This window comes from Barbatula barbatula (assembly GCF_947034865.1).
Source record: "Barbatula barbatula genome assembly, chromosome: 4".
Taxonomy (NCBI): Eukaryota; Metazoa; Chordata; class Actinopteri; order Cypriniformes; family Nemacheilidae; genus Barbatula; species Barbatula barbatula.
Window position 1 is genome coordinate 6,825,442 of NC_136768.1, and position 27,648 is coordinate 6,853,089.

The 27,648-nt window shown below is 39.3% G+C and overlaps 1 protein-coding gene across 1 annotated transcript in view; it reads left to right on the plus strand.

Annotated features, from left to right (window-relative positions):
- The window catches only part of exoc4 (exocyst complex component 4), a gene marked incomplete at its 5' end in the record, with an annotated part of 88,344 nt that overhangs the window by 40,986 nt on the left and 19,710 nt on the right, over positions 1–27,648 (plus strand). The window contains one exon of the mRNA XM_079454384.1: positions 17,277–17,496. Within this exon, the coding sequence (XP_079310510.1) occupies positions 17,277–17,496 (220 nt within the window). The remainder of the gene's footprint in view (positions 1–17,276; positions 17,497–27,648) is intronic.

Sequence of the window (27,648 nt, forward strand, 5' to 3'; positions counted from 1 at the left end):
ATATCTGCCAGCGGGGAATTAAGCACCTAATAAAAAGGTAAAACTTAATTTAAGTTTATTTAATTTTTCTTATCCCACTGACAGATATTTTTGAAGACATATGTCATGTTTGCTTCTCAAGTAAATGTTTCTGGATTTAATCATTTTGAAATAGATAAGGCTGCTAAGAAAATCTTTTTTATAGCAGTGTTGACTATTCATTTCATTCATTTCTCATGAGTTGTCAAGATTAATACCAAATTAGTCTGAATCGTGATTTCTTTTATTTTTATTGGATTTGATTGCCTAAAATGTGCACATTTCTGCACAAATTGGACGACTATGGCATAATTCAATTGGCGATGTAATGGGAGTCATGTGACAACAATGTTACATACTTTCCTGTGGCTCAGTGGATAGCATGTCACTGGCAATGCCAAGTTCATGGTTTCGATCCCAGTCAGAAACAAATGTATAATACAATGCAATGTAAGTCGCTTTGAATTTAAAACTTCTTCCAAATGCATAAATGTAAATGAATAGATGGATAAATGTTTATTTTACCTGCTGGTAGTGCTGTATATTTTAGAGTATATTTGGATAGCGTTGTTGTCCTTTCCGAAACCTTCTGTGTTAAAGGTGTGGATAGAGAATGAGAAAGCCATTGTCAAGGTGTGGGCATTAAAAGTATGGATGGAATACAAATGGCTTTGTGTAGCTGCTTCTATAGAGGTTCATGTTATGTTACTGTATTTACATAACCAAATGTCTGTTATTTCGAAGCCATATGCATATATAGATTGTTGCTTTAATAGCTTTTTTTTGCAAATGTGTTGATGTTGACACAAGCCTGCAGGAGTTTGCTGTCGTTCAGACACAAGCGCTTCAGAGATATGCTTGCGGTGGCTGATACGACCTTGCTTCAATTTCATCTTAAAGACCTTTATCAAGAGTATGCATTTGGTTTTCCAATAATAAACACTAGAAGTCATACAGGTTGGGCCGTCCACGGGCTTTTGACTATGTTATGCACATCCACACTTTCCTCTTCTCATTTCCCACATGAAGCCCTGCGACGAGACCCCCGCATCCTCACCTCAACAGTCAAAAGCCGGCCACGGAGCAAACGCTCAGCGATGAAAAAGGACCAGTGTCTTGAAGATCTTAGAAAGCCCATGAATCCTCTTCTGCACTTTATTAAAGATTAACGCCAGCCCAGTGGCCTCCCTAATGCAGTGATAGTCATCACTACTGCCCGGAATAGCCTCAGCTAGCTACACTCACCTGGCTATGCATTAAACATGCTTCATTTCTATTTCTCTCTCTGTGTCTCTCTCGGGTCAGACACACCGTTACAATAATGACCGAAGACTCTCATATAAGCTCAGTGCCCATACCAACAACCTTTGACCCTAGCAGAGCACTGCTATCCCTCCTGTTGTCATGTGAGACTGCAGTCACGGCACCGCTGGACAGAGGCCCATTAATAACAGGGCAGTGGTCACTACACACTCTGACATAAAAGCAGCTCCTCTCACCTCCATGCATTTCATTTTAGCCTCCACTGACTAGATTACGTCCCAGATGGGAATCAGATGAATTATAGAAGACTGTTTGGACTGGATTTGCAAGTCTTTGGCAGGCTCCAGTGTCTCATTCCTTTATTTTTTCTCTGTGTCACCTGCCAGTCATCTTTGCGATTTATGTGTAGATGTGACCCGTGCAAGGTTATGGAATCTTTTGCAATATTTCTGTTTTCTTTAATGATTTCCACACACTCTCTGACCTTTTGGTTGCTCTTTTTGTTGGTTGCATCACGCTCACAGCTGTTGCATCATATTTTTCTTAAAGGATTTGGTGAGTTTTGCAAGACGACTTTGTTTTAGTCTTGAAATGAATAAATAGAATCTAAATATCTCTATCTATTGTCTGTCTAAATTGATACAGTATGTAACAATTCGGGTTATTTTCCATAGATTTTTCTCTGCGCAGTCTTTTAAAACAGGCTTGATCGTTTACCTAACATTTGAAGCCTGCTGTCCGACCTGAGGTCGGCTGCCTGCGTAGTTTTCAATGTGCATCTGAGCTATAATAGTTTAATCTTCAATGACTTTAACATATTAATTAAATTACTTTAGTTGATATTTATTTTCAGTTCATTATTTTAGTGGGTCACCTTAAACTTAACTCCCCTTTCATCTTAATACTTCAATATACAGTGCAAAATCAAGATCTGCCACAGCCATCCCAGTTCAGTGATCTGAACACTATAGAAAATGAGTGGGATGAACCGAAGATAAGAGTGCACCAACATTTGAAGGATCTAGACAGACATAATAGAAAAGTTTTGAATACGACGGTGCCAATAATTGTGACCAGGGTGTATTAGAGAGAATGTGACATTCCCCCCAATTGTAATTGTTTTACTTAAATGAAATGTTGGGATTTTGTAAATTAAGATTTTTTTTTTGTAAAAATCAAATTTTTTTATTTTTACAGCCTTCTTTGCTCATATTAACAAGTAACCGATATAAGTGGAGGGTACTGTATATTGTATTTGTGTGTTTGTGTGTCCTTGCCTCTTTGTGTTTCACCTCCCGGAGTGGAGGGCATGTGCCATTCTCTGTTAGCGCTGAGCCACAGAGCCCTGGCAGCTACATCACAGCGGCCTTTGATTCGCCAGCCTTTCCAGGTCGACGAGCCGATGCCTGATAATAATGTTGTTTGATTGCTGAAGTGGAGAAGTAATTGATTGATCCTTTGGCGCGTCTGGGGTCAGGCTTCAGAAGAAAGCCGTTCTCCGGTGTTGATTTGTCAGGGAACACATTCTTCTCTTTCTCCTGCCCCGACGGAAGATGAGAAAGGGAGGAAAGAAAGAGAGAAGAAAGACCCCATTTTAAAAGCGAAAGCTGGTTGAAATGGAGGAAGAGTGGGCCGTCTTGCTGTATATGTAAATGAATACTAACTCTATACGATAAGGTTGTGTTTGTTAGAGGAATAGTTCAGCTTCAAAATGAAAGTTATATCATTATTTACACACCCCCTTGTCATTTCCAACCTGTATGACTTTCTTTCTCCTGCGGAACACAAAAGAAGATATTTTGACAGCAAATCGTTGGTCAACGTTGACTTGCATTGGTTTTGTGTGCACACAATAGAAGTCAATGGTTTTTGGATACCAACATTTTTCTAAATATCGTCTTTTGTGTTCTGCAGAAGAAAGCAAGTCATACGGGTTTGAAATGACACGAGGGTGAGTAAATCTTGACAGAATTTTCATTTCGAAGCTGAACTATTCCTTTAACATCAGTAAGGGCATTAGCTAACATGACTTAAAATAATAACGTTTTCAACGTAATCTTTGTTTGTTAGGTCATTCTAATACAATTGTTCATGTTTGTTCTCTGTGCATTAACTAACGGATACAAAACAATATTTAGGAAATGTATTCGTAAATGCGTCGTGAACTAAGATTCATAAATGCTGCAGTATTTTTAGTTCATGTTATTTAATGCAGTAACTAATGTTAACAAATACAACCTTGTTGTAGTTTTTAAGTGTTACCGATTAATTGAAAATGTGAAGCAGTATTTCTATTAAAAAGCATTTATATGCATAACATAAAACTTTAGTTTAATGGTCTAATCAATATCATAATCCTTTTTTTCTTCGCTATTGGTAATTGGCGTTGAGAATTGCTAAATTCTATTGGCATTAGTATCAGCTGAACTTTCACTCATGATAACCGTGCCGATAACCCAATTAGAGGTTAATACATAAAGAAAGAAGCTGGGCATTTAATGACTAATGCACTTGAATTAGATGATTGGATTGGACAATCTATCTTTTTTGCATCAATTAAGCTTGAGGTTAAACACGCTCTACTCGGTCCAGGGTTACTGCCCAGTGAGAGAATACAAATTAGAGTTCAATGCAAATAATAAAGCATATAATTGACAATTACATGTGATGACTGAAGGGCCGTGTTCATGACCTGATCATCCGACTGCAACCATATGCTTCCTCGGTGACCGCTGCGGGCATATTTTCTGTGGGAGACCTACTGATTTGTAAAACCTTTCTTTTGGAAAGTTAAACCTATTAAACCAAAAGGTACATGCAAGAAGATAAGAGAGATTAATATGTCTATTACTTAAAGACTTGAAATCCAGCTATTTGAGTAATTCAGATATGTTGACGGCTTTGTTTTGATATGGTGTTATATAATGCAAATATAGTATTTATATTTTACTATATACTATATTTTTAAATTACTTTTTGATGAAATAAAATAATGCAAAAAGCTTGAAATGACTTGAAGAGCCAATTTGATTGTACTTGTAAGGCAAATACAACTGAGAAATTAGATTTCTAATGATGAACCCCGGTTCTTGGCTCTAGCGTTGTGCCTGCCAAGCTGAGCAGGTAATAACCCCCGATTAGGCTCTTTATATGAGAGAATAGATGCAGAATTCTAGGCCCAGCTCTCTGGTGAAGAGACACGGAGAGAAGCAAAAGAGAGAAGATGGCTGTTTGTGCTCATTTCTTTCTCATGCTAGTTACATTTCACGCAAAAAGACATGCTGTGGTTGAATCGCCTGCATTCAAATCTTACATAGATTCAGATATTTTGAAAGACAATGCATATGTGTATGTAGTCAACCACTATTTGCATTTGCTGTAAAACTGTAGTCACACATTTAGGTAATTTCCTGCTCATGGCAACTTAGACAATCTGTGTTTCATACATCCCTGGCGACCTTTATAAATGGCTCTTATTCAAGACTATGGAGTTGGTTGTCATAATGTTGCATTAGTGGTATGTATAGTAGCTTTGAGGGGAGCCACCCGGAGAATCCTTGGTGAAGCCATAGGATTCCAATTTGATTTAAAACATGATTTACTGCATTTACTCCAGGCCAGTCTCTCTCTTCTGACTCTCTCGTATTCAAATGAATCTGTTTGTGAGCTGGGCGATGTGTGCAGTCTCTGTGAAGCTCTTGCTGGCAGTCTGATTGTGTCGGGCAATGATACAGCTCACCTTCATTATCATGGGCGGCTCTGTGTCCTCTCTGATGCCATTACCGGTACCTCCGGTAAGCGTTATTTAAGGTAGTGCTTCTAATTTTTGCGCTGAAAGACACCAAAGAGGGCAATTAAGGCACAAGGCTGCATTCATTGCCGTATGGGTATTACTTTAAAGTTGCTAGCGTGTTTTTTTTCTCCAGTTAATGGTTTTACAAGGCATTTGAGACTTGTGCTGCCCTGGCTGGCTAAGCATACTGCGCTTGCTCTCTCTCTCTCTCTCTCTCTCTCTCGCTCTCCACACTTGACCGTGGTCGAATGCCTGTATGAGCTGTAGTTGAATATTAAAATCACTTTTCAAAGGTTATATTTAAACCAAAACCAAAGAAAGTTTGAGAAAGTATATTTTGCATTATGGAGATTACAGCCTATTTTAGACGTTTTATTTGTTGCATGCGTTTCTGTGACAAGCACATTTTTATGCATATCCTTTATCTAGTGCTGCCAAATCGAGTAATGTTTACATAATATACTGTATGTGTGTGTGTGTGTGTGTTGTGTATCTGTATATGTATATTATTGCGCACACATACTGTACATACACACATGTTTATATAAATAAATGTATATTTAAATATCATTTATTTGACACATATTTCTTATATATACACTAGTATGTCTGTGTATTTAAATATACACACTTGCAAATGCACCCACGTATATATTTAAAAGGCAATCATTTTATTTTCTAACCGTTTCGACGGCATTACTTCTATTGCCATTACGATATTAATATCATTATCTAAAAGGGCTTCATATTATTAAGACACAATATAACTCCTTATTCTTTTTCAACAGAAATAAGCATGTTTGTTCTATAGATAAGCCTTTGCTTTCCCGCGTTTAAGAAGTTTTGTGTACAACTCCAAGTATGTGATTCTACAACACGTGGATTTAGTTCGTTCCAGTTTTTTGCCAAATCGAGCACTCTGTCTACTGTCAGCGTTTGCAGGATAATCCAATTCCAGTTTTTTTTCTTTGCGTGGATTGGACAATCTATTGGACACAAACATATGAAGAAAACAAGTGAACGTTCAAGGAAAGTGAGAATATGGAGAGGAAACCTAACACGTATCCTAATAAAATTTAAGTCAGCGCAGAGCACGAGGGAAAGAAATCCATTATGTGGGATGTTACTGTTTCACTCACGGCAGCCGAATTCAGTGAAATGATATGAGTTGTGTTGTAATGTGATTGGGCTATGTGTGAATATGAGATTCTAATGGATTTGAGGACATTTCAGCAGTCTTTATCTGTTTATTCCTGCTGGTTGCAAATGTAATTTGCTAAGTACGATGCATCGGTTCTGCATTACACGCGATAGGAGACCGAAAAGAAGAGGGTTGAGGCGATTCTGCAGGGAAGAAATGCCATAGCAGATGGTTATTGAGAGCGCTTGGGAGATGCCGGGGAACTTACTTTGGTCTCGAGTGGGAAGAATAACAGTTCCGAAGTGTGTGTGTCTGGCTGAAATGGGCTCTTTTCTTTGATGGAGAGCCATCAAAAGTCTGTGTTTTATGGGCCACATGAATCCCAGGTGCAGGCAGTCTGGACTGCTGCGTTTTTTTTAATCAAACCAGGCAGAGACTGACAAGATCAGGATTGTTCTCGTTCTCTCGTTCTTACTTTCTCTTTCAATTTCTCTTTTCTCTGTCCAGTGTTACCATCGTTGCAGAATATATACCATATTCGACTTTCATTTTCATTAAAGCATGAATTGAGAACTTCAAATGAGCGCCTTTCATTTTCTTGCTCTTTTGTAAGACGAACGAATCGTAGCCAATTTTGCAGGTGGTCGAGAGAACTCTCATTACGGGGAACCACTCTACCCATGATGCCTTTCAGTACCTTAACAGAGATACCATCCCAGACTGCCTATAGTATTTTTAGATCAAAATGAAACGTAATGAAGACAACAAAGAAAAACGCCCTCGTCACTTTTACCCGGTTGATTCGATTTCATTCCCAAACCAAGCAGTCGTCTTCTCCAAAATATTATTCAAAAAACCTGTTTCATCAGCCATGTGTACCGACAGATCTTCTTTGGGATGCTGATACTTGATTGGTGGAGGAGGATAGATGCTTGTTTTGTTTTGAAAGGTTTGAAAGCAGAGCTCCAGATTGATTGATTTTCTTTTCCAGTGATATTGCAAACAAACTAGATACTAGAATTGAACTGTAATTGGAGCCCATTCATGATTAACATATGCCTACGCATTCCCAAATGTTTTCACCAGAATTCTCAGTCGATCGTCTTGCATGAATAAAGAGAATTTGCAAATTCTTTCTGAGCCCCATGGCATGTGAGGATGTCTATCAGAATGTTTTTGTATAATATTTTTTATTATCAGCTGCAGTACCAGTCTACTCACGCTTTATTTATACTTTTCCAACTTCTTGAATAATAACTCATCAAAAAAATGTTATAGCACAATGGTAACTTTGGAAATTATGTTGTGGCTAGAAGCATCTCAAATAAATAAACGATAATAGCATCTTTAAGATTGCCACCCTCGACTAGATTTGATAAATCGTTCTCTTGGCGTTTTATCCAGATCATCGACCCAGTTTTTTAAGGAGTATTGAAGAAGTAACTTTCCAGATTCTGGACCGAAACACGCTTAAATTTGGCCGATCTGGCTTTATTTTGGCATTGCTTTTTTCACAGTCTTGTGACTAATAGCGTTAGGGCTCTTGCTGACTGCATTTTCATCATTATTTGGTCCAAATGATTTTTTATTAAATATAGAAAAATAAGTGTTTTCTAATGAAAGAAATTCCTATGTTGGCACAATTATATATTTGTCTACAACACATTAAAGCATGCACCTTGATATTAAAAGATTTTTAGGGCCATTACAAACATTTTAGTTAAGCATCTCCAAACTTTTCACATGCTGTACTGTATATTGCTGGAAACATAATTTTAAACTTGTATGTGTTTATATGAATGAATATTTCCCTTTATATATTGTATGATTTAATATATAAAATGACATAATTGCGAAATGTTATTTTTTTTTTAAAGGTTTTCAATTACATTTTTGTAGGAGGACAAGCAAACCAAGCCATGTTGACAATCATAACCTAGACAAACACAATTAGACACAAGTCATCTTCTCTGCTCATGTTTTTCTTTATCTCATTTACGATAATAATACGATAATTACAAAAAGCGTAATAGAAACTAGCTCTGATGAGTATTGAGCTTGTTTACCACCTGCTGCCTACCATAATATTTATATAGCATTCTTCACTAAATACTTCATCACTTACATGGACACTCATCTCAACGGAAGTACTGGTTTATCTCATCACATTAGAAACACTCCATTGCTTCTCTTTTCCATCTACAAACACATTTCACTTTCATTCTCGGTTCATGTAAGGGTATCCTCTCTCTCTCTCTCTCTCTCTCTCTCTCTCTCTCTCTCTCTCTCTCTCTCTCTCTCTCTCTCTCTCTATCTCTCCCCCTCTCCTCTGGTCATTGCTGTTTCTCATTGAGCTGAATAAGGACAGAGAAACCACAGACAATCACCCTCTGTCAACCCCAGCTCAAACCTCCAAACTAGTTGAAACCAAGCTCAAGGTTATCCCCTCATTCCAGAATAACCCTGCATGTGCTCTCCAGGTTCTTAAAGATAGACAGACAGCTTTGCATTCCAGCGAGAGGGTCGTCTGACCTCATCCTCCACATGCTATGCAACCGCCCGAGCACCCCTGATCGACGCCGCCCCACGCACCTGCGATAGCCAGACAGGTCGACTGTTTGCACGCTAATGTGAAACATATATATGACAGCTCGGAGCAGAGGTGATCTCGGCGATCGCATTTGAATCTCGGCGAGCGAAATTTGAAACATATTATTTTGCCATGGGCATTGACGCGCCTCGGCCCGATAGAAATATCAAGGACTATGCCACCGAGGAAAGCTGATTTAATAGGTTACTTTTTGAACAACAATCTATGAATATACCAAAAATGCCCTCTGCCATGCCCCCAACCCTGCACTGTATTTGTACCAGACAGCTATGAAACCCCCATTTTAGTTTCTTCGCCTTTCAATCCTCTGTTTCAATATACATGTACAACCCGACTGAACCGACAAAGCCATTCATGGTTATACACAGCAGTTAATGCCTGCTGGGAGAATAACGGCTTGGCTAAGAGAAAGAAATTTAGCTAAACACGAGAGCTGATGGTAAATGTGATGGACGGTTTATTCCAGTTTTGCAAATGGTTGTACACTATAAGTACTATAATGCCCCTTTTGTTGATGGAAAAGGAAGAAAACCATCCCATTTTACCAGAACACTCTCTGTATTCACTGTAATATAGGGTGCATTCTGTGTTGACCAGCTTTACGAGTCTATTGTATGATACCGCCACTATAATGATCTTTTGCTGGGGTCGCTTACAGATAACAACTACCCTTACCTGCTTTAAAGCCCCTTATCTGTCTGTGCTTTACAATATATCCTCTGATCCAGAGAGAGAAAGCAGTTATTTTAAGTCGTGGTGTCTGCTGCATTGCAGTGTAGGGTCTTGAAAGGTGTTAACTGTAGTTATGTACTCTAGCCTCCATGATGAAGGGAGGGATGCATTTGTCTGCTGCTCTGGAGACCTTTAGCGGTCTGCACTTACGGCAGGGCTGAGTCATTGTGACTCACGATTCGCACCTTAAAAGCTGCAATCCGTCTTTTTGGTTAAAAATAAACAAAAATGAGATATTGAGCAAGCACATCAAATTGTGTTTGAAGGGATTGTATGACTTTCTTTCTCATGAACGGAGATACTTTAAAGAATGTTGGTAACCCAACAACGAGGGCACCCATTGACTTGCATGGTCAAGTCAACTGGTTGTTCGGTTACCAACATTTTTGGACGACACATTTGTGTTACTTTTAAATCAGCTCTGTAGTTTTTCAACCTTAAAATAATGTCTCTACAATTATTTTATGGTCAAACAACTCTTAACTGGACAATTTCTACTCCCGCTGATACCTGAGCAGCCTCATAGCGCTCAAAACCACACTCTGTAAGTTCTGTGTTGGGGGTCTGTAGACCCATAGCCGCCCATCCCTTGCCTGCGGCGATATGGTTTACAAACAACGTTTCTTTATTCGCCGGATACAACAGCTTAGTAAACAAATGCACATATATTGCGCTGCCCATGGAGAAGCTTATACAGCGACATTATTTACGACATTAATCGCTTATCAACCCAATGGGTTGACCCGTGAGCAAAAGTTCTATAGTGTTGCTTTAAGTCAAGAGTATGTTGTCCCTTTTATTTATTTAATACAAGATAAATACATAATTTGTTACAATTCCATAACACTCCAATGTATTATTATTTAACACATCCTTTTTGAAAGTGTATATTTTTCGTCTAGCCGCCTTAGTGTAGCCAAATTCTGGTTGCCAATTTTTTCCCTCCAAATTTGTAGACCAACACCAGACGAGTTGTTTGCGAACAACACACACTGTTTCTATTTTAAAGTTTGTTCAGTCCTCCACCGAGAACGTTTTTCGAAATTCACAAAGCTGCTTCTGTCTCCACCGTCACTTCTGAAGACCAACCTTCACTGTTTTCCACAGTCGGCCCATAAATCATAAAGCTGGCCCTGGGCTGCGCTCCCTGGCAAAGCCTCTGTGATTTAATTGAGTCCTTCTCTTCCTCAGAGATCCAGGAGCTGGAACACAGAGCGTTTACAGGGGTTCCTTCCCGTAGGAGACGCTGAGCTGTAATCGAAGGAGCCCTAAAGTGTTTGGAGTCCAGTCCACCAGTATAAAGAAGCTTGCCCCCCCCGCACCTGCCTGCACTACAGACAGCGCCGCTAGCTTTATAAAATCCCATAACCCCCCTCTTGCGCAATTGGAGTCTCAATTAAGACGGAAGTCCAAACAGGCCAGAGCGATTCAGCCATTTTGTGTCTTGAAAGGGAACTTGATTAGTCCAGATCCCTAAGGGGGTTGTATTGTTACAATTGTAACACTCTTTGCCTTTTAAACCGCACAATCACTCGCCTTTACTCGCTCGTATGTTCTCGCACACAGGCACCTATCTTCGCACCTGATGCTGTTTACAAATGCACACATGCACGCTCGCGTTAAAGGCGGTGCTGCGGGCCAATCCCAGATCCTGCGCTAATGGCTCAATTTGCAGTTTTCCTCCCTCGCCTGCACCATGCAGGGTAATAACAGCCCACCGCTGCTCTAAAAACAAATGCTTTCAGAGAACAAAAAGACTGACAGGTTATTATCCAGTCCAATGGGTCAGTTGGAGGCCACATGGGCGGTTGGGTGAGTTGGGGTGGCATTTTTTCGTAAAGGCATTTCGAAGAGGAAACTCTTTAGTGTTGCACGCAAGTGGGCTTAACAGGAACATCTGAATAAATTAGTCATAAAAATTATTTTGACTTCTGTATCTTTGTGGTATATGAAGTTACAGTGGTTTTAAGAAGTATCACATACTTGGCCAAGGTGTAATTTCGCACAGCGGCAAAGAGGACCAAGATAGTAGGTGGCAAATATTTTTAAAGAGTGAAAAAGGCAAAGGTAAGAACGTGAAAGCGATACGGCAAAGGGTAATTTGTCACCAGGGGGACATGTCAAGCAAACGAGGCGATCTCATTTCCTGTTGACGGCGGGAATCCAAGCCTCTGGTCTTCTCCATGTGATATATTTCACCTAGTTTAATTGGGCTAAAACGCAGCGTTCGTTCTCGCTCGCACAAGCGCACGCATACATTCACCTCAGATGTGAAACTGTTGTCGCTAACTAACATTTCATAGCTTTCCTGGAAATGCATCTCATTACGCACTTTTTGGTGTGTTTGTGTAAATGATGTTGTACGGAGGTAGAAAAAGGAGAGAATGCAGACTGAACTTCCAGGAGATTTTGCCAATATCTCTCTCTCTCTCTCTTTTGTTACCCAACCTCCATGTGTTTTAATTAGCCTGCTTGTCCATCGCTTTCCAATAAGGCATCTCCGTCCCACATCCCATTCTGCTTTTTTCAATGTGTGTGTGTGGAGGATCTGCAGCAGACAGCAGGAGGTCTCAGAGCTGGTGGGCGTATGCGTGGGTTGGCCATATTCATTTACCTCACCGCTGTCTTTGTAGGAACGTATCAAAAGCTAAATACGTCGCATGGCGAAGCCAGTTTCGATAGTAACCTGATAAATAGAATTATAGGCTTTTTTTAAAGACACATTCCCTTCATTAAAGCTGCATGGAGGACAAGAGAGATGTTTATAGAGAGAGCTTACATAGTGTCATCTAGTGGCGTGTCTAGGTATTTTTGCAGAATGTAACCATGCGAGTCCTACTAAATAATTTTTCACAAATACATTATTAGCTTTGTAATGAGATGAGGCATCGGCTATTAAAAACCTGCTTTTGAAGCGTTTATTGTGTCGAAATGAAACGAATTAATTACGGTCAATATATTCCATCAAATCGTCTCACACAGCAGTATTTTTTATGATCTCAGATCCAGTTCATTTAAAGGTGACTTTATGTTGCCATTGTGGGGATATTTCTCACATTGTTTCAAAAAATCCAAGACTCATTTATGTTTAGCTAAGCTTACGAGCTTAAAAAATAATAATTCTATCATCATTTACTCGCCCTCGTGTCATTTCAATCCTGTATGACTTGCTTTCTTCTGCAGAACACAAAAGAAGATATTTTCTAGAATGTTGGTAACCGAATAACGGCGGTACGCGTTCACTTCTATTGTACAGACCCAAAACCAATGGGTACCGCTGTTGTTCAGTTACAAACATTGTTTAAAAATATAATAATATATTCTCTATATGATATTTAAATATCTTCTTTTGTGTTCTGCAGGAGAAAGAAAGTCATACAGGTTTGCAGTGTCGAGGAAGCTACTACAGAGTTATCATTTTTGGGTGAATCACTTTAAAGTGACACCTTGACCCCCGTTCGAATATTTCCCAGTGCCTCTCATCTGTCTATGAAGACCAAAAATGTATCATACAATCTTAATAATAGTGTCTTATTAACTTAAAAATACCCACGAAATTCGCTCTCGAATGCTAAAGGAAGCTCTGTAACGCAAAAAAGATCGAGACATAAAATGAACATATTAAAGTCTTTGATACAGTATAATTCTAACCAGCCTTTTATTTCTAGATAGAAACGTCTAGTCTAACGTCTAATAAAAAGAAAACTTTACAAACGCACGCCCGGCGAATCTGACGGCTCGTACGTGCTTCGCTTGTACAAGGGGGCGAACGAGCACACTGCCTTCTCATATCCTCGCTGTTCTCCCTCAGATCGCATAAACCTCACTGTCAGTCTTCAGAAGAGAACATTACACCAAACTGCAGCATGTCCATTACACAAGCCAACCTACCCAGCTGCCGAGCTCATCTCACCGAGCCAACGACAGGCAGCCAACCTCAGGGCACTTTACTCTTATTAAAAATGACTCAGCCACACCACGCTTCATTCCTTCTGTCGAATAGGCTTCCAGAACGTACTAATACATATTTACACAACAAGGATTGTGGTTTAATTACCGAGCTCGTGATTGGTCGAAAGGTGGGAGGAAGAGAAAGAGGTTGGTGTACCGTGTTACACGTGTGTGTGAATCTACAGGCGGGTGCTCGGCGCACAATAATCCAGAGAAAGCCCCGGGCATAGACATCTGTTTTCTAATGACAGTTAATTGGATGCTGTTGAGCGCAATCAGAGGCGGTCGCCGCTAATAAACTGGGACTCGCGTGTACGTGTGCGAGAGAGAGATTGGAAACCGAACGCTTTGATTTAGAGAAGTTAGAGATGTGTGCTGAGCAATAGCAGCGCTTTAGATTTTGAGGCTACAAATAGAGGCGCAAACAATACCGATAGACGTTATGTTTAATCACGCTAAAAAAGTAAGTATACAGTAGGGCAAGCCGGTTTACGTAGCTCGAGAGAATTGCATTAGCAGCACAAAAGTCATAGGTTTGATCCCTGTAAGATTATTTGCTTAAAAGCATCTGTCAAGTGCGTAACATGTAAGTAAATATAGAGGGTGTATGTGAGTGCAGAGTGTGACATCATCTATACATCATTTTTATTGATTGACACTTAAGTTTTGCTTAGCAGGTGCTTGGGGGTTTATTGACTGTTTGCATGTACAGGCCTAAATCAAAGAAGTCCACTCCAAGTTTTTTTTTTTGATATTTCTAGATCTGACGTCATTTGTTTTCAGTCTACAATAATCTTTATCATCTGCAATATAGAAAATCTTTAGCCTCTTTTGATTTAAAGGGACAGGCTACTCCAAAATTAAGTTTCTTTCGTCATTTTTTCACCCTCATGTCATTCCAAACCTACATGACCTACAAACTTATATTTTAAAGAGCGTTTTGTAACCACACAACACTGGGCCCCATTGATTTCCATACACTGTAACGAACAGAATCTTACCAGATATTTTTTAACAAGATTTTCACATATTTTTGTAATGTAATGTTACGTGAGAACATTTTTATTTTGCAGGGGGGTTTGGCACCACAGCTGTCTGAAAATCTTAAAAAAGATTTTTTACAATATGGGCACAAACCACTGAGACATTTCACGAAATCTCTTCTTTGTGTGGAATTAAGAGTCATATACAAGTTTTGAATACGTTCTCACAGAATTTTGTTTTAGGGCAAAATATCTCTTCAAGTTTGTTTCTTGCTGACATTGAACCGTTCTGTTTCAACCCCAAACCATAAATCTATTCGGCTTTCATAGTGATGCTTGTCTTAGAAAGCATCACTAATAAACAATGTTCCTGCGGCTCCATACACACCCCCAAAACGTGTTTATTCACAGCGGGGTTGTTATCATTACACCCATTCGTCTTTCTCATCAAACATGCTGTGTCATTCCTGTTATCCTCTGGATGGATTACAATCATCTGTCGATGAACAATTACGCTCCTGATCGCTCGGCTGTAATTCTATTTCTGTGGGAAGAGCGTAAAGGCACCCAGCTCTGATAACATGCCATAATCCCCTTATTAGCTGTGAGTTATGCTTAGAGACATCTCATCCTACACTGGAGGGGGGCTCAACACTGTTACTGCAGCTCCGCTCTGATCCCAAATCAGTTTGTTACAACTGGTCATGACAACAGCCAACTTCCTTCCGTCCTTCCTTTCTTTCTTTCAACCAACCGCAGAGTGTGTTTTATTTCTACCTTATTTTTCTAAATATGTGGCAGGCACATGAAGATAGATGCATCAGTGGTGGGATGCCGTGCCCCCTTTTGACTTTTTCTCCGGGCGCTTCTGTCATCTTATTCAATGTGGTCTCACATGTGCCTTTCTCGCTTCTTGATTCGGGCGAGGTAGAACTCGATTAACTGAGAGCCAACGAGGGTTTATGGCAGCTGTCACCTTCCATTTACCTCATAACACCGTGATCACGCAGACTTATTGAATAAAATATATTAACACCGTGAGATGATCTCGTGATGGAAGTCTCTGCGATATGCGCTCGTGTGCGTGTCACCGTGTGTCTATGAAACGGGGCGAAACCGAAAGCATTAGATGCCATCTGGTGTGAATAATTCTGGTGGAGGACATTTTTATATCGGTGACATAATGAAGTGGAGATTGAGTCATTATCTTTCTCTGTATTTTTAAACCGTGCCAAATTATTCATGATAAGGGTCTCGAGAAGCCCGCCATATATCATAGACCGCGTAGACAGCAGAGCGCCGGTATTGCACAATGCACAGAACAAATTTATGATGATGCATACACAATAAAAGTTCTCTTCTAACCATATGGTGCAAAATCAGGAGCTTTTCGTCATAATTAATGATTTCTTCTTAATAGGTTTTCTTTGATGCTTCAGTTGTAAATGGCAGCGTTTACCGGATGCAGCGGTACAGGTGTTGCTCACTGAGGGATGGATCAGCGTCTCTGCAGTTAATCTCTCACACATGTGCGGATGGGCTCCCCTCAGCTGGGTTGACTAATTGGCTGTGCAGTGTTGAGGGAGGTGTTTAGAGTTGTGGGGTTGTGCAGATGTACACTTGTAGTGATAAATCCGAATTCCTGCTGATCTATGGGCCTCCCTGTGCTCGTACACAACAGCCCATCTCTGCCCAACATCGGTCTCGCTCCCTTACCGACACACGTGGTGTGCACTTTATTAATGGGTTAGTTCACCCCGAAAAGGAAAATTCTGTCATCATTTACTCATTCTCTTGTCTTTTCAAACCTATATGACTTTCTTCCGCAGAACACAAAAGAAAATTTGTTAACCGGCACCCATTCACTTACATTGGTTTTGTGTCCATATACAGCAGAAGTAGATGGGTGCCAGCTCTGTTCGGACATCAGCTTTCTTCAAAATATCTTCTTTTGTGTTCTGCGGAAGAATGTGGAAGTCATACACGTTTGAGATGACAAGAGTGAGCAAATGATGACAGAATTGTCATTTTTGAGTGAACGAAAGCTAGTGGACATTTTTGTTTATTAGGGCACGCACTTAAAATCTTGAACATTGTTTTTGAGGTGTTAAAATTCGGAAATGAACATTACGTTTTAGTGTTTTAAAAAAGTATAAACAAACGCGACTGACACTAAATGAATAAGGAATATTTATGGTCACACATTTTTACAAGTCTATTTCAGTTTGAGTGCATGTTGTTATAAAACATTTTAAACAAAAATTAGGGATGGCTGACCCCAAAATAAAAAGTTTTATTGTATAATTATTAAATATAACTTAATTATTATTGACTCCAAAAAAAGGAAGATATTTTGAGGAATTAGATTTTGTATCCATACAATAGAAGTCATTAGGGGCTTATGTTGTTTGCCTACCAATTCTTTGAAATATTTTCGTTTGTGTTCTGCTATGTTTGTGACATACAGTTTTGAAATGACTTGATGGTAATAAGCGATGAAAGAATTGTCGTTTTTTGGAAAACCGTCCCTTTTAAAATGTAGTATCAACTAGTAACTTCTAAACAGGTATTGAATGACAAGTATTGATTTTGAGAAAACGGTGAAACTGGATCAAGATAACATTCGCAGAGTTCATAGGCAAACCTCAGTCTCCCAATTGAGCTCCAAGGCTCAACGTAAGCCACGGCTCATACGCCTACAAACTTTGTCAAATCTTGCACAGACACGTCGTCTTGGTTACATTTTTATTTCACCTCCGCATTCTCTCTCGCGTGTTTCCTTAGGTTCATCCAGGAGATTGAGTCACGTATGGGTCCAGCTCAGGCCAAGCAGTGTCAGCTACGCACCTTCCTCACCTACTACATCAATGACCTGTTCCTCAGCCAGGTCCGCACAGAGACCAATAAGGAGATTGAAACTGTGACCAAAGTGTCAGACCCACTCAAGATCCTGGCCAACGCAGACACCATGAAAAACCTGGGGGTTCAAAGACCCCTTCTACAGGTATGCCCCTTCTATACTTGTGTAGTGTAGTCCAATACTTTCCAAGTCAAATCTCTCTCTCTCTCTCTCTCTCTCTCTCATCCACCATTTATTAGCCTAACTGTTCTAACAGCATTTACCTTCCGATCAAGTGTCCAAAAGCCTTGTCTGATTGTTTTCACTTCTGAATTACACAGAGGGGGAAGGTTATATTTTCCCTTTCCGTCTCTTCTCCCGAGAGTGCGGATAAAGGCCACCTACCCCCCTATCACCCTACATCATAATTGGAGTTGAAATTGTGTTTGATCCTGTCTGACCTGAAATCAGCAGTTAAGTGCATCTTATATAACACTCACCGCAGCGCCGTGGCGACCAGCTGCCAGCTGTCCATCTCTCCCAGGGCCACTTCCTGCTGGCACAGGAAGTGCTTTTTTATTACCACAGAGACCACTGTACTTGCTCAGTTCATCTGCTGAGGGACTGACTGTTGTCTTTGTTCTCACCTGTCCAATATTTGCTGGTTACACACGCGTGAACACAACCGCACACATAGACTTAATCCTTTTGTCATCCCTTTGGGTTAAACTATATGCTTCGGCTGTGTTTCCAAGTCGGTTTTATTTTATGTATCCCTCTGGTCCCATCGAGTCGAATATCCTTTTATCAACACCAAACTGGAAAATATATTTCTTTAAACTCAATTCTTTACACGAATTATCATATAATATGAATATAATTGAAGTCACTTAGAGATGATGTGCGTCATTTTTTTTGCAATATAATATACTTAACTATGTCTTCAGAGGTGTATAAAGACTTAACATAATAAAGCGTTATATTTGTATTACCTTAGAATGAGCTGTTTTTATCAACATGCACCGCGGGTCCCCTTAATGTATTTCGCCATGTTGTTTCCGCAGTAGCCCTAAACGGACAAACTGCTCTACAGTGTGTTTCGTAAACACGTTATCTCCTTCAGCAAAGAAGCTAGAGATCTACCGTAGTGCTTCGAAAGGGAGGGGGGAGTGAAGTGAGCTGTTGGTTGTAATTCACAAACTCATCACTAGATGCCGCTAAAATCTCCACATTACTCCTTTAAATTGAAATCCGTGAAAAAAGTCTCGCCAAGTCACAATCAGACATCTAGATTTATCTATTGACCACTGCACACATTATTTCATAGGTTGATTTGTGAAAACATAACAATGTATTCACTGCCCTCCTTGTCACTTTGAATAAATGCATCTGCCAAATGCACAAATATTGTTTTCCTTAAGTCATTTCTTTTTTGTAGGTTCGAAAAGCAAACTCTAAATATTTTTGTACCCCCTCTGGAACATGACCCTGTAGTTTGCTATACCACAGATCACTGATGGTATATCATCAGCATCATCTACTGTTCTTCATGTGTAGCCGTGCCCTTCAGTTTGTTTATAAGCGCGTGTCTTCCTGCACTCAGAATGCATGATCTGGTCAATTAGCCTCAAAAGGTGCCGTCTCGAAAACTACGTAAGGGCCATCCAGAATGCACTCGGTTGAGTGTGATGGTTTATGCGACTCCGACGAGAGCCGTTATAAGAGCCTTCTCTCTTTAAACTCAGACCTGTCATCTCAAGTCGCGTTGTGTGCGTATGCGTCATGCCAATGCTTTCTTTTCTGAGATCAGCGGCAGCTCATTACAAAGGGGAAAGCACCAAAAGCTCACAGCCATTTGTTTACGATGATGACTTCTCCGTAATGAGGACTGCGGCATCTTGCTAATTACCCTGCTGGGCTAATGAGCGTCTCTTTGGATAGCGGGAGCTCCATAAACTCCTCTTTTGTTTGGGCTTTTTTCTTTTTTAATTACTTTCAATCAAAGATGCCACCGCTCTGCTCCTATAGCGACTCATGTGGTACATCTCAGCCTGGCCTTTTGCTTTCGTGTCGTCTAAGAGCTATTTCCCGGGTCGTGAAGCAGATGAAGATGGGAGAGTATGCTCTTGGTAAGCGTTTCATGAACGTTTGCATGGAGTGCTGGATAAGCGGGAAGTTGTTTGTGTTCACAAAGTTTAAGATGTGCAAAGCGTTTGTTTGTGACATCCAGCTGCACCTTTGAAAAGTGTGTTTTATTTGGCGATGTAAGCCAACAAGACTAAGTCATCTGGATTCTTTTTTCAGCGACCCTAGTGGCCATTTAGTGAACTGCAGCCAGCCGCTTACCGTTTGTGACGCAAGAGAGCCTCGGACACACTGACTGAACATTATCCACAAGTCGACAGATGAAGTTTATTTAAATATTGGTCACACTTTATTTTAAGGTCCCTATTAACTAACCATTAACTACGACTTTTGCCTCAATAAACTGCCAATTCGTTGCTTATTAATAGTTAGAAAGGTAGTTGTTAGGTTTAGGTATTGGGTAGGATTAGGGATGTAGACAATGGTCATGCAGAATATGTGCTTTATGAGGACCAACAAACAGCCAATATTTCAATAAAATGGATGCTTATAAGCAACTAGTTAATAGTGAGAATTGGTCCCTATTCTGAAGTGTTACCAAAATATTTGTATTAAAATTATTCGATTTTTAAATGTCACTTCCTTTTGGATTTTTCTGGCAAAACATTTTATTTATTTAATAAAAATATGTATTTATTTATTTAATTATTGATACAAAATGATTTCTGGTTATTTACATTCTACACTTTATGAGCTTTAACACACAACTCCAAACACCTGGAAATGTCTTGTTTCATTTCAAGTCTTACAAATACTGTAGCTTCCTTAAATAGTATCTTTCTCCACAATTTGTCATTCAGATGAAACATTTATCTTTCATCCGAATCATTCTATTTATTATAAGTATCATATTGTTAATATATATAATGGCCTCTATTGGCGGTCTCAAAGAACGTGAAGAGTACGACTCATTTCATTTCTACAATAGTATTAACCAAAAGTCGATTTATTCCAGTGCAGTTATTGTGCAGTTTGCCCTTGAGAACGTACAAAACTACAATTGACCCCGACTTATTGTGTTCTCAGAATGGACAGCCGTTCATCCATTGAGAAGTCATTGTAAAGTTGAATGTGGCTTCTCTCCAGATTGAATATCGCCTTTGTGATCCATCGCAGACCAAATGAAGGAGGCAAATGATGCTTAAAGCACTGCTCCGCTGTGGTCCTGTGGATGATGACAAAGAGAAATAGAATGATGTGTGTTGTGGCTCGGATGCTACAGCAGGTGTTTTATGAGAAATCAGAGTGGGAGAAGTGGAGCATTGATCCGTAGGCCAATGTTTTTTTTAGTTTCACAACATTAAATATAGTGCTTTTTGTTATTATGGACCATGTTAACACGAGCACGCAAACACCCATTCATTTCACAACAGAAAACGAGGAGATCTAAGGACGGACGCTGTTGGTACATCTGTTGTTTGTCAGCACCTGAGCAAATTGTTTGTCATAATCTGATGTCACCTTTGCCTTTAAAAACCATGTCACCTTTTCACTTTTGTTCTATGCAACGGACCACGGGAAGGACAATGACATGCTTGTAAAGTTATTTTACACCCAATATGTACATTTACAGTCTATTTCTGTAATTTGAATTTTTTACAGCATTTCAAAAATACTCATTATTTTTTGTTTTTCGGTTGTCTACGTAAATTCATATTTATTCTTGTTATGAGATTTTGACACTTGAGCATGGTTTTTACAGACTGGTTTACAAATGTGCCACTCGAGTCAACTTAAATAGTTAAATAATCATTTGATTTTCGTCCAGTTAAATATCGCATCCACCCTGACTAAGATCCATAGAGGACCAACACGTGACCGTCTGGAGATGTTTGTTGTTTACTCTTTTATTAGAAATCATGCATTTGGTCAATTGCAACGTCATTGAAAGCAGTAGAACGTGAAAAGGTGGAGCACAGTATCACCGTCCACAAACCATGGCACAGGAACATTTGACAACCTTCTGCTCTGGCATAGAAAGGTGTTGCTGCGGTAGCTTTACTTGTTTGCGTTATCATGCATTAACAGCTTCTCCTATCAGCAGCTCGGTGCTGGATGCTAAAGTTGGCTGTCCTCGGTAAAATGGTGAGAAGGGTAGTAGTGTTAAAATAACCTTGTGTTATCTACCTGCTTTAAGTTCTTACGCTACTCTTTTGCTCTCATTTCCTGATGTGTTTCTCTGATGCTATCTGCAGGTCCTGGGACTACGGATATATTCAGTTCATTAAAGAAAGTTTTAGGGGGGCACCGTGCGGCTTTGTTAGGAGATTGTCTCTATTTATCTTCCCCACCGCAGTATCCACTGTACCGCTTATTCTGTAGGTTAAGAACATCTTAACATATTTTACAACAACACACATATTCTGCCGGTGAGCCAAAATTGTTGAAAAATATTTTCTTTAAAATTTACATTTGGTCACACTTTCATACAGTTACATTTATGCATTTGGTAGATGCTATTAACACTGCATTTAAAGTGACAGTTCACCCAAAAATAAAAATGCTGTCATCATTTACTTACCCTCTTGTCATTTCAAAGCTATATGACTTTCGTTCTTGTGCAGAACACAAAAGGAGATATTTTGAAGAATGTTGGTTACCAAACGGTGGTATCCATTCAGACACAAAACCAATGCAAGTCAACTGGTGAGTCCTGAGTCTTATTCACAAGCATGTTTCCGGAGATGTGATTTTCTGTCCGTCTCTGCCATTCAGTCACATTTCCTTCTAAAACGCTAACTCGACCGCCACCAGCATTTTGCGTTAATGAAGCTGACCTTTTTAATCACACTGTATTCACCGTCAACACACACACTCTACACATCAGTCTGGAGTCGGACTAATGAGAGTGACCTTTTTGTTTGTTGTGTGGGGGTGTATTATATCTGTTGATTGGCATCCTGTTGTGTTGGTTCCATTAGAGGAATGAAGCTCGGTTTGGCACACACGCGGCTATTATGGACGGCTCGTCACCACAGAAACGACAACAGCCAATCAAAAAACAATTGAGTTTGGGAAGTCATTGTGAGGCTTGTGGTTGGGACTGCAGGAACATGAATGCATGCAGTGAGGTTTTTTACAGTGAATTATAGTCGATATTATTTAACGTGATCATAAACAATAGAATAATCATTCATTCAATGATTTGCGGTGTGAATCTACATTGACTTACATTGTATGGACATAAAAAAAGAGAAAATGCCTCATTACTTTAATATTATTTCAGTTGAAGAATTTGATAGGACAAATGTTGAAAAGAGTTGTGCAATGTCTCTTTTCTCCATTTTCTTATATCGAAATCACTATAATGTTTAACAAGTAAAGCCAATTTACTTTCTCTCCAAGTGCCCCTGAACGATCTTAAGTACCCCCTTGGGGTGCACGTTACCCTCACTGGGCTTCTCTGCCCTACACTTTTGGTCTGCCACATCGAGGTCTGAACAACATTTATAAGGTAAAGTAATGTTATTACATCAAAAGACAGCAGAGTTTTCAACTCAACTGATGAAATTTATCAAGATTCCGCTGACAGTGATGCAGTGTGCACTCCAGGGCACTTTGGCACCACACGCTCAGTTTCTCTCTTGCTCTTAGCTTTTCTTTCTTTGTTCTCACAACAAATTCAGTCTTTTGACTCAAGGACCTCCTGTGATGACAGTGTGTTTTGACCCCATTTGACCCAATTTCCCCAAATTTCCACTTGCCAACATTAAGGTTTTCTGAAAGTAGACCTATAAGCCAAGGCTAAGTTGGATTTGAAGAAAACTCCTATAAGTGGGACATCTGTTAGCATGAAATGCTTTGAATGCATTTCCATATGTTTCCACTGCGTCAGGGTGTTTCTGCAGGGCGTGTGAATGCATGCGTGTTCGCAAACATTCGTTCCGTATTGATAATGTGTATATCATTGACTTCTGCTTGTTTCACTTCTTTGCACCATTAGTCCCATATGGCTTTATTTCTGTGTATACGTGTGCGATTCATGATGAAACTTAAAGCTTTATGACGGTTTTATATGGAGCTATACTACAAAGTGCTGCTTATAGTCTCCATCATGAATCAGTTTTTAAAGGTCTGACGTAAAATGACACGCAGACAGAAATGCAATATATTATACAAAAACTGTGTCTTCTGTTTTATTACATTAGAATGAGCTATTTCGATCTTCAAACACCGCCGGTCACTGTTTCTACAGTTTCCCTAAACGGACAAACTGCTAAATGCAGCTAAAAGATGCAGCTAGAATTCATACACCGGACCTTTAAAGCAAGCCAACAGAAACCCCAGCTAAGTATGGTTAAGAGGGGTAAAAGTGGTCTTGGCACCTCTGAATCCAACACGCATGCAAGTACATACATTCACACACACCCATCTTGTAGTAAGATTGGCCGTGATGAATATGGATTTACGTTCGGATTGAACATGCTCGTATTCATTTGTTCAGTAATCGGCTCTCCCCGCAGAGACCCAGAGCCAATGTACCTTTATTTAAATCACTCCTAAGAAAACCAACTTAATCCAGTTGCCAGCGCATTTACAGCTGGTAGTGCAGTCCTGGCGCTTTAGTGCCGCTCTGCTTGCTTCACCGCTCGAACTCGTCACTCACACAAGCGATGACAGGCTTGCGTTCGGTCCCACGTCATGCGTTTCGGTTTGTGTGCACGTGTGTGTGTTTGACTCGTGCTTCTCATCAGCATAGATCTAAAACAGATTCATTGAGTTTTGAGGGAGATTATAATGACAATCTCAGACATAGATGGCAAGTTTTTCCATGGACGATTCTGTCACCGTTGGTGTATGAAATAATTTGTGACAGGGAAGTATCTACTTTAAGACTTCAAGACAGATCCAGTTGTCAAGTGGGAGCTGTTGTTCCAATGGCATGTGTTATAATGTGAGGTGATTCGGCACTGGAATTCGTTGTTTTTAATATTTTACTCAGCGTTTTTTGTGGTTGTCAACCATGGTGCGAAGTGACAGCTGAGACGTTTTTCTTCCAAATATGAACTTGCTTTAACAGCTGATATACATGCACTGATGGACAGCTGTAGTTTGGATTGTTGAGACGAAAGGTCACCTGGGGAATTAAAACACAGAAGCCTTTGCACCAAAAGTAAAAATGTTACCACTGGACCAGCAAATTAGATTTATTATTCAATTGCTGATGCATGTATTTATTCACTGATCCAATACTGACAGTGGAAGATGTAAATGTAGAGATATAAAGTTTGTTTGAGCAAATAATTCATGAATCGGCAAAACGTATTCAGTCATTCATCACTCCATTCACCCGATTAAATCATTGTTAACATTCAATTTAATGTGAATTTAACTTAAAAACTTGAAGTTCAAATAATTTTGATTACTAATTACTAATTTAGTTTTGATTTAACATAATCTCATCACATCAGTTATTATTTTTTCGTTTTTATTTTTGTCTTATTAATATTTTAAATTAGCTTATATATATATATATATATATAGACATATTTTCTTTTTTTTTAATTTATCTTCAAACAATATTTTAAATATTTTATATTTATTATTTATATTAGCATTTTATTATAATATGTATATTATTTGTTTGTACATTTAATTATTGATATCATTTTTTTCATTGGTTTAAAAGTTTAAAATATTCTTATTATATTTTTGTTTTGTCTTTTGTTATTAATTTAGTGCATAAACTAATTATTTTTGAACCTATTGCATTTAATTCCTGAGGCAACATTTATATTATTTTATTACAGGTTTTTCCAAAATTGTGTTTTAATTTAAATCAACAATGTTTGCATATTTTTAGCTTTATTAAACAAAATAACCTTGCATCACATCAATTTATTAATCCATCCTTAAAATAATTTATGCCTTAAATCATTAATATTCATGAAAAACCTTCACCATTTGCTGTCACGACCGGCATCCTCCCTCATAAGTGCCACCATTATTTTTAAACAAAAGTGATATCTAAATATGCATTTGACAGTGTATCAAGAGAGACGGTCTCATGTGTCCACATCTGTGCGTGCGTTTGCATTGCGGCCATGTTGCGGTTGAGCGACAGGGTCATGTTAGCACGTGCGTGCACGTCTGCGGGTTTCACTGGTGCACGGTCACAGTGACAGTGATGAATGAACTGTCACACCACAGCCCTTCTCATGCATTGCACCCCTTTTCCCTGGAGAGTGTGAGTGTATGTTCACACTGGGGAACCATCATGTCGCGATTTAATTAGCAATTGATCATGCTAATACTATCATTGTCGTCATGTAGGACTGTATAAATGTTTGCATTTGTAGCCCGCTTGTATGGGTCGGTGTGTAGGTGTGTGTGTTTATGCTTCGCCTAGAGTCTGTGCGTCTGTGTGTGTTGTGCTGTAATTGAAATGCTGGACCGATTGGGTTAACTGCTCTGAACTTTGTGATGTGGGGTCAGAACTGGATTAATGGAGAAAACCCATGGCCCGTGAACCTTCTTTAAACACACACACACTCACATGGTCATCTCAATGTCTGTCCAGCAGACTCTCGTCCATTCTACATTGGATTGTTTTCCTACAGTAGCCTTGGTGTAGCTGTAGTTGGACTATATGGAGAGAGCTCTCTGTCAAGTTATTTTCCTGTCTGTAGATCAATTGACTGTTGTGGTTGAGTTGAGCTGAGCTGAAACTACTCTCATGTACTTTATCTTCTTCTGGAGCTCTGCTTGGGAGAGATTTGGATTTAGGGTTCAGCTTATACTGTATTGGGGATATAAGACTGTATATTTAATATGCGATCATTTTGATGTGCTCTTTAAAGCGTTATCACTAAAATATTGTCAATGTCATTTAAGCATCATCACCAATTTTACAACATCAGTGCACGTTTTATTGAGCCATTCAATTTCCTTTCCAAGTTGCAACAAAGGTTGGTAACACTTTACAATAAAGCCACAATATGGAATAACTTTTTATGGAATATCCAAAAATATCTTGCACGGTGTGATATGTTTCATGCAGTCGTGTACTTAATTATCCCAAATGTTCCCAGAATGTGCAAAACCAGAGAAATTCCTATTTAAAATAACGTCCCGTCCCTTGTCTCCCTTGTATTTGTCGCATATAAGTGACTTAATATCCGCTGCTCAGCACTACCCTCATTTTCCGGTTGTAGAAACTACAACAACAAGCAATTGCGGAAGGGGTTATACAGCATCTGGGACGCATTATGGATCACGATTACTTGTATGACTGTTTTAAACACGTAAAACTGTAGCATTACATTCCACGTTTCTTGCAAGCGATTTCATTACGATGATATCAAATAAAATTCATTTATTACCTCTTATTACATGATGGGCGATCTCCATACACATCTGGATGGTGAAAGCGACATAATTCTATTATCCTACATAACGTCATTTCGCTTCGCCTTTTGTTGTTGTTTCGAAAGTGCACCATCTAGCGATCCAAATGAACATATTGTGGCTTTAAGGTTTTTAATGAGGTATTTGTTGAGAACTGTTTGGTTACAAGCATTGGTCCAAATATCTTTCTCTGTGTTGAACCAAACAAAGACATTTATACAGGTTTGGAACAACTAGAAAGTGAGTCATTCATGACAGAATCTTCATTTTGTCCATCTTTTTAAGGATACATGCAATATAATATTTCAAACAGAGATGGTGCTCAAGTTTCTCAACTCGACAGTATGACATATCAATATATTGTAGTATATAAAATGATGATCCTATTTTTATATAGTATTTTGTTTGTTTTAGTATGATGTTTTATTTTAACTGTATTTCACTGTTTCAGCTGTTATATCTGAATGGACTTGTCAACAAGGTATAAATAAGAGATAAATGAGATTTGAGTGTATATTTTTATTTAGGTACTGTTGTCAGCTATTACGATAAGCTCTGTCATTTGTATCACTGTCTCCATTTCGTGTGTAGTTATTTTGGTGTCTGTGTGCTGGACTCTATATGTCCTTGTGCGCGTATGGGAAGTTTTCTGTGCTCAACCTGGCTCTTCTAAAAACTTTGGTAGAAGGAAGCAGTAGTGTTGTCAAGACAGCTTGACTCACTCTAGTAAGAATTCAGAGGTGCCCTGTAGTGTGTGAACGGGGCAGGAATGGGTCAGGAGACCCGGAATTGGCTACAGAAGAGAACCGATTTAGGACCTCCCAT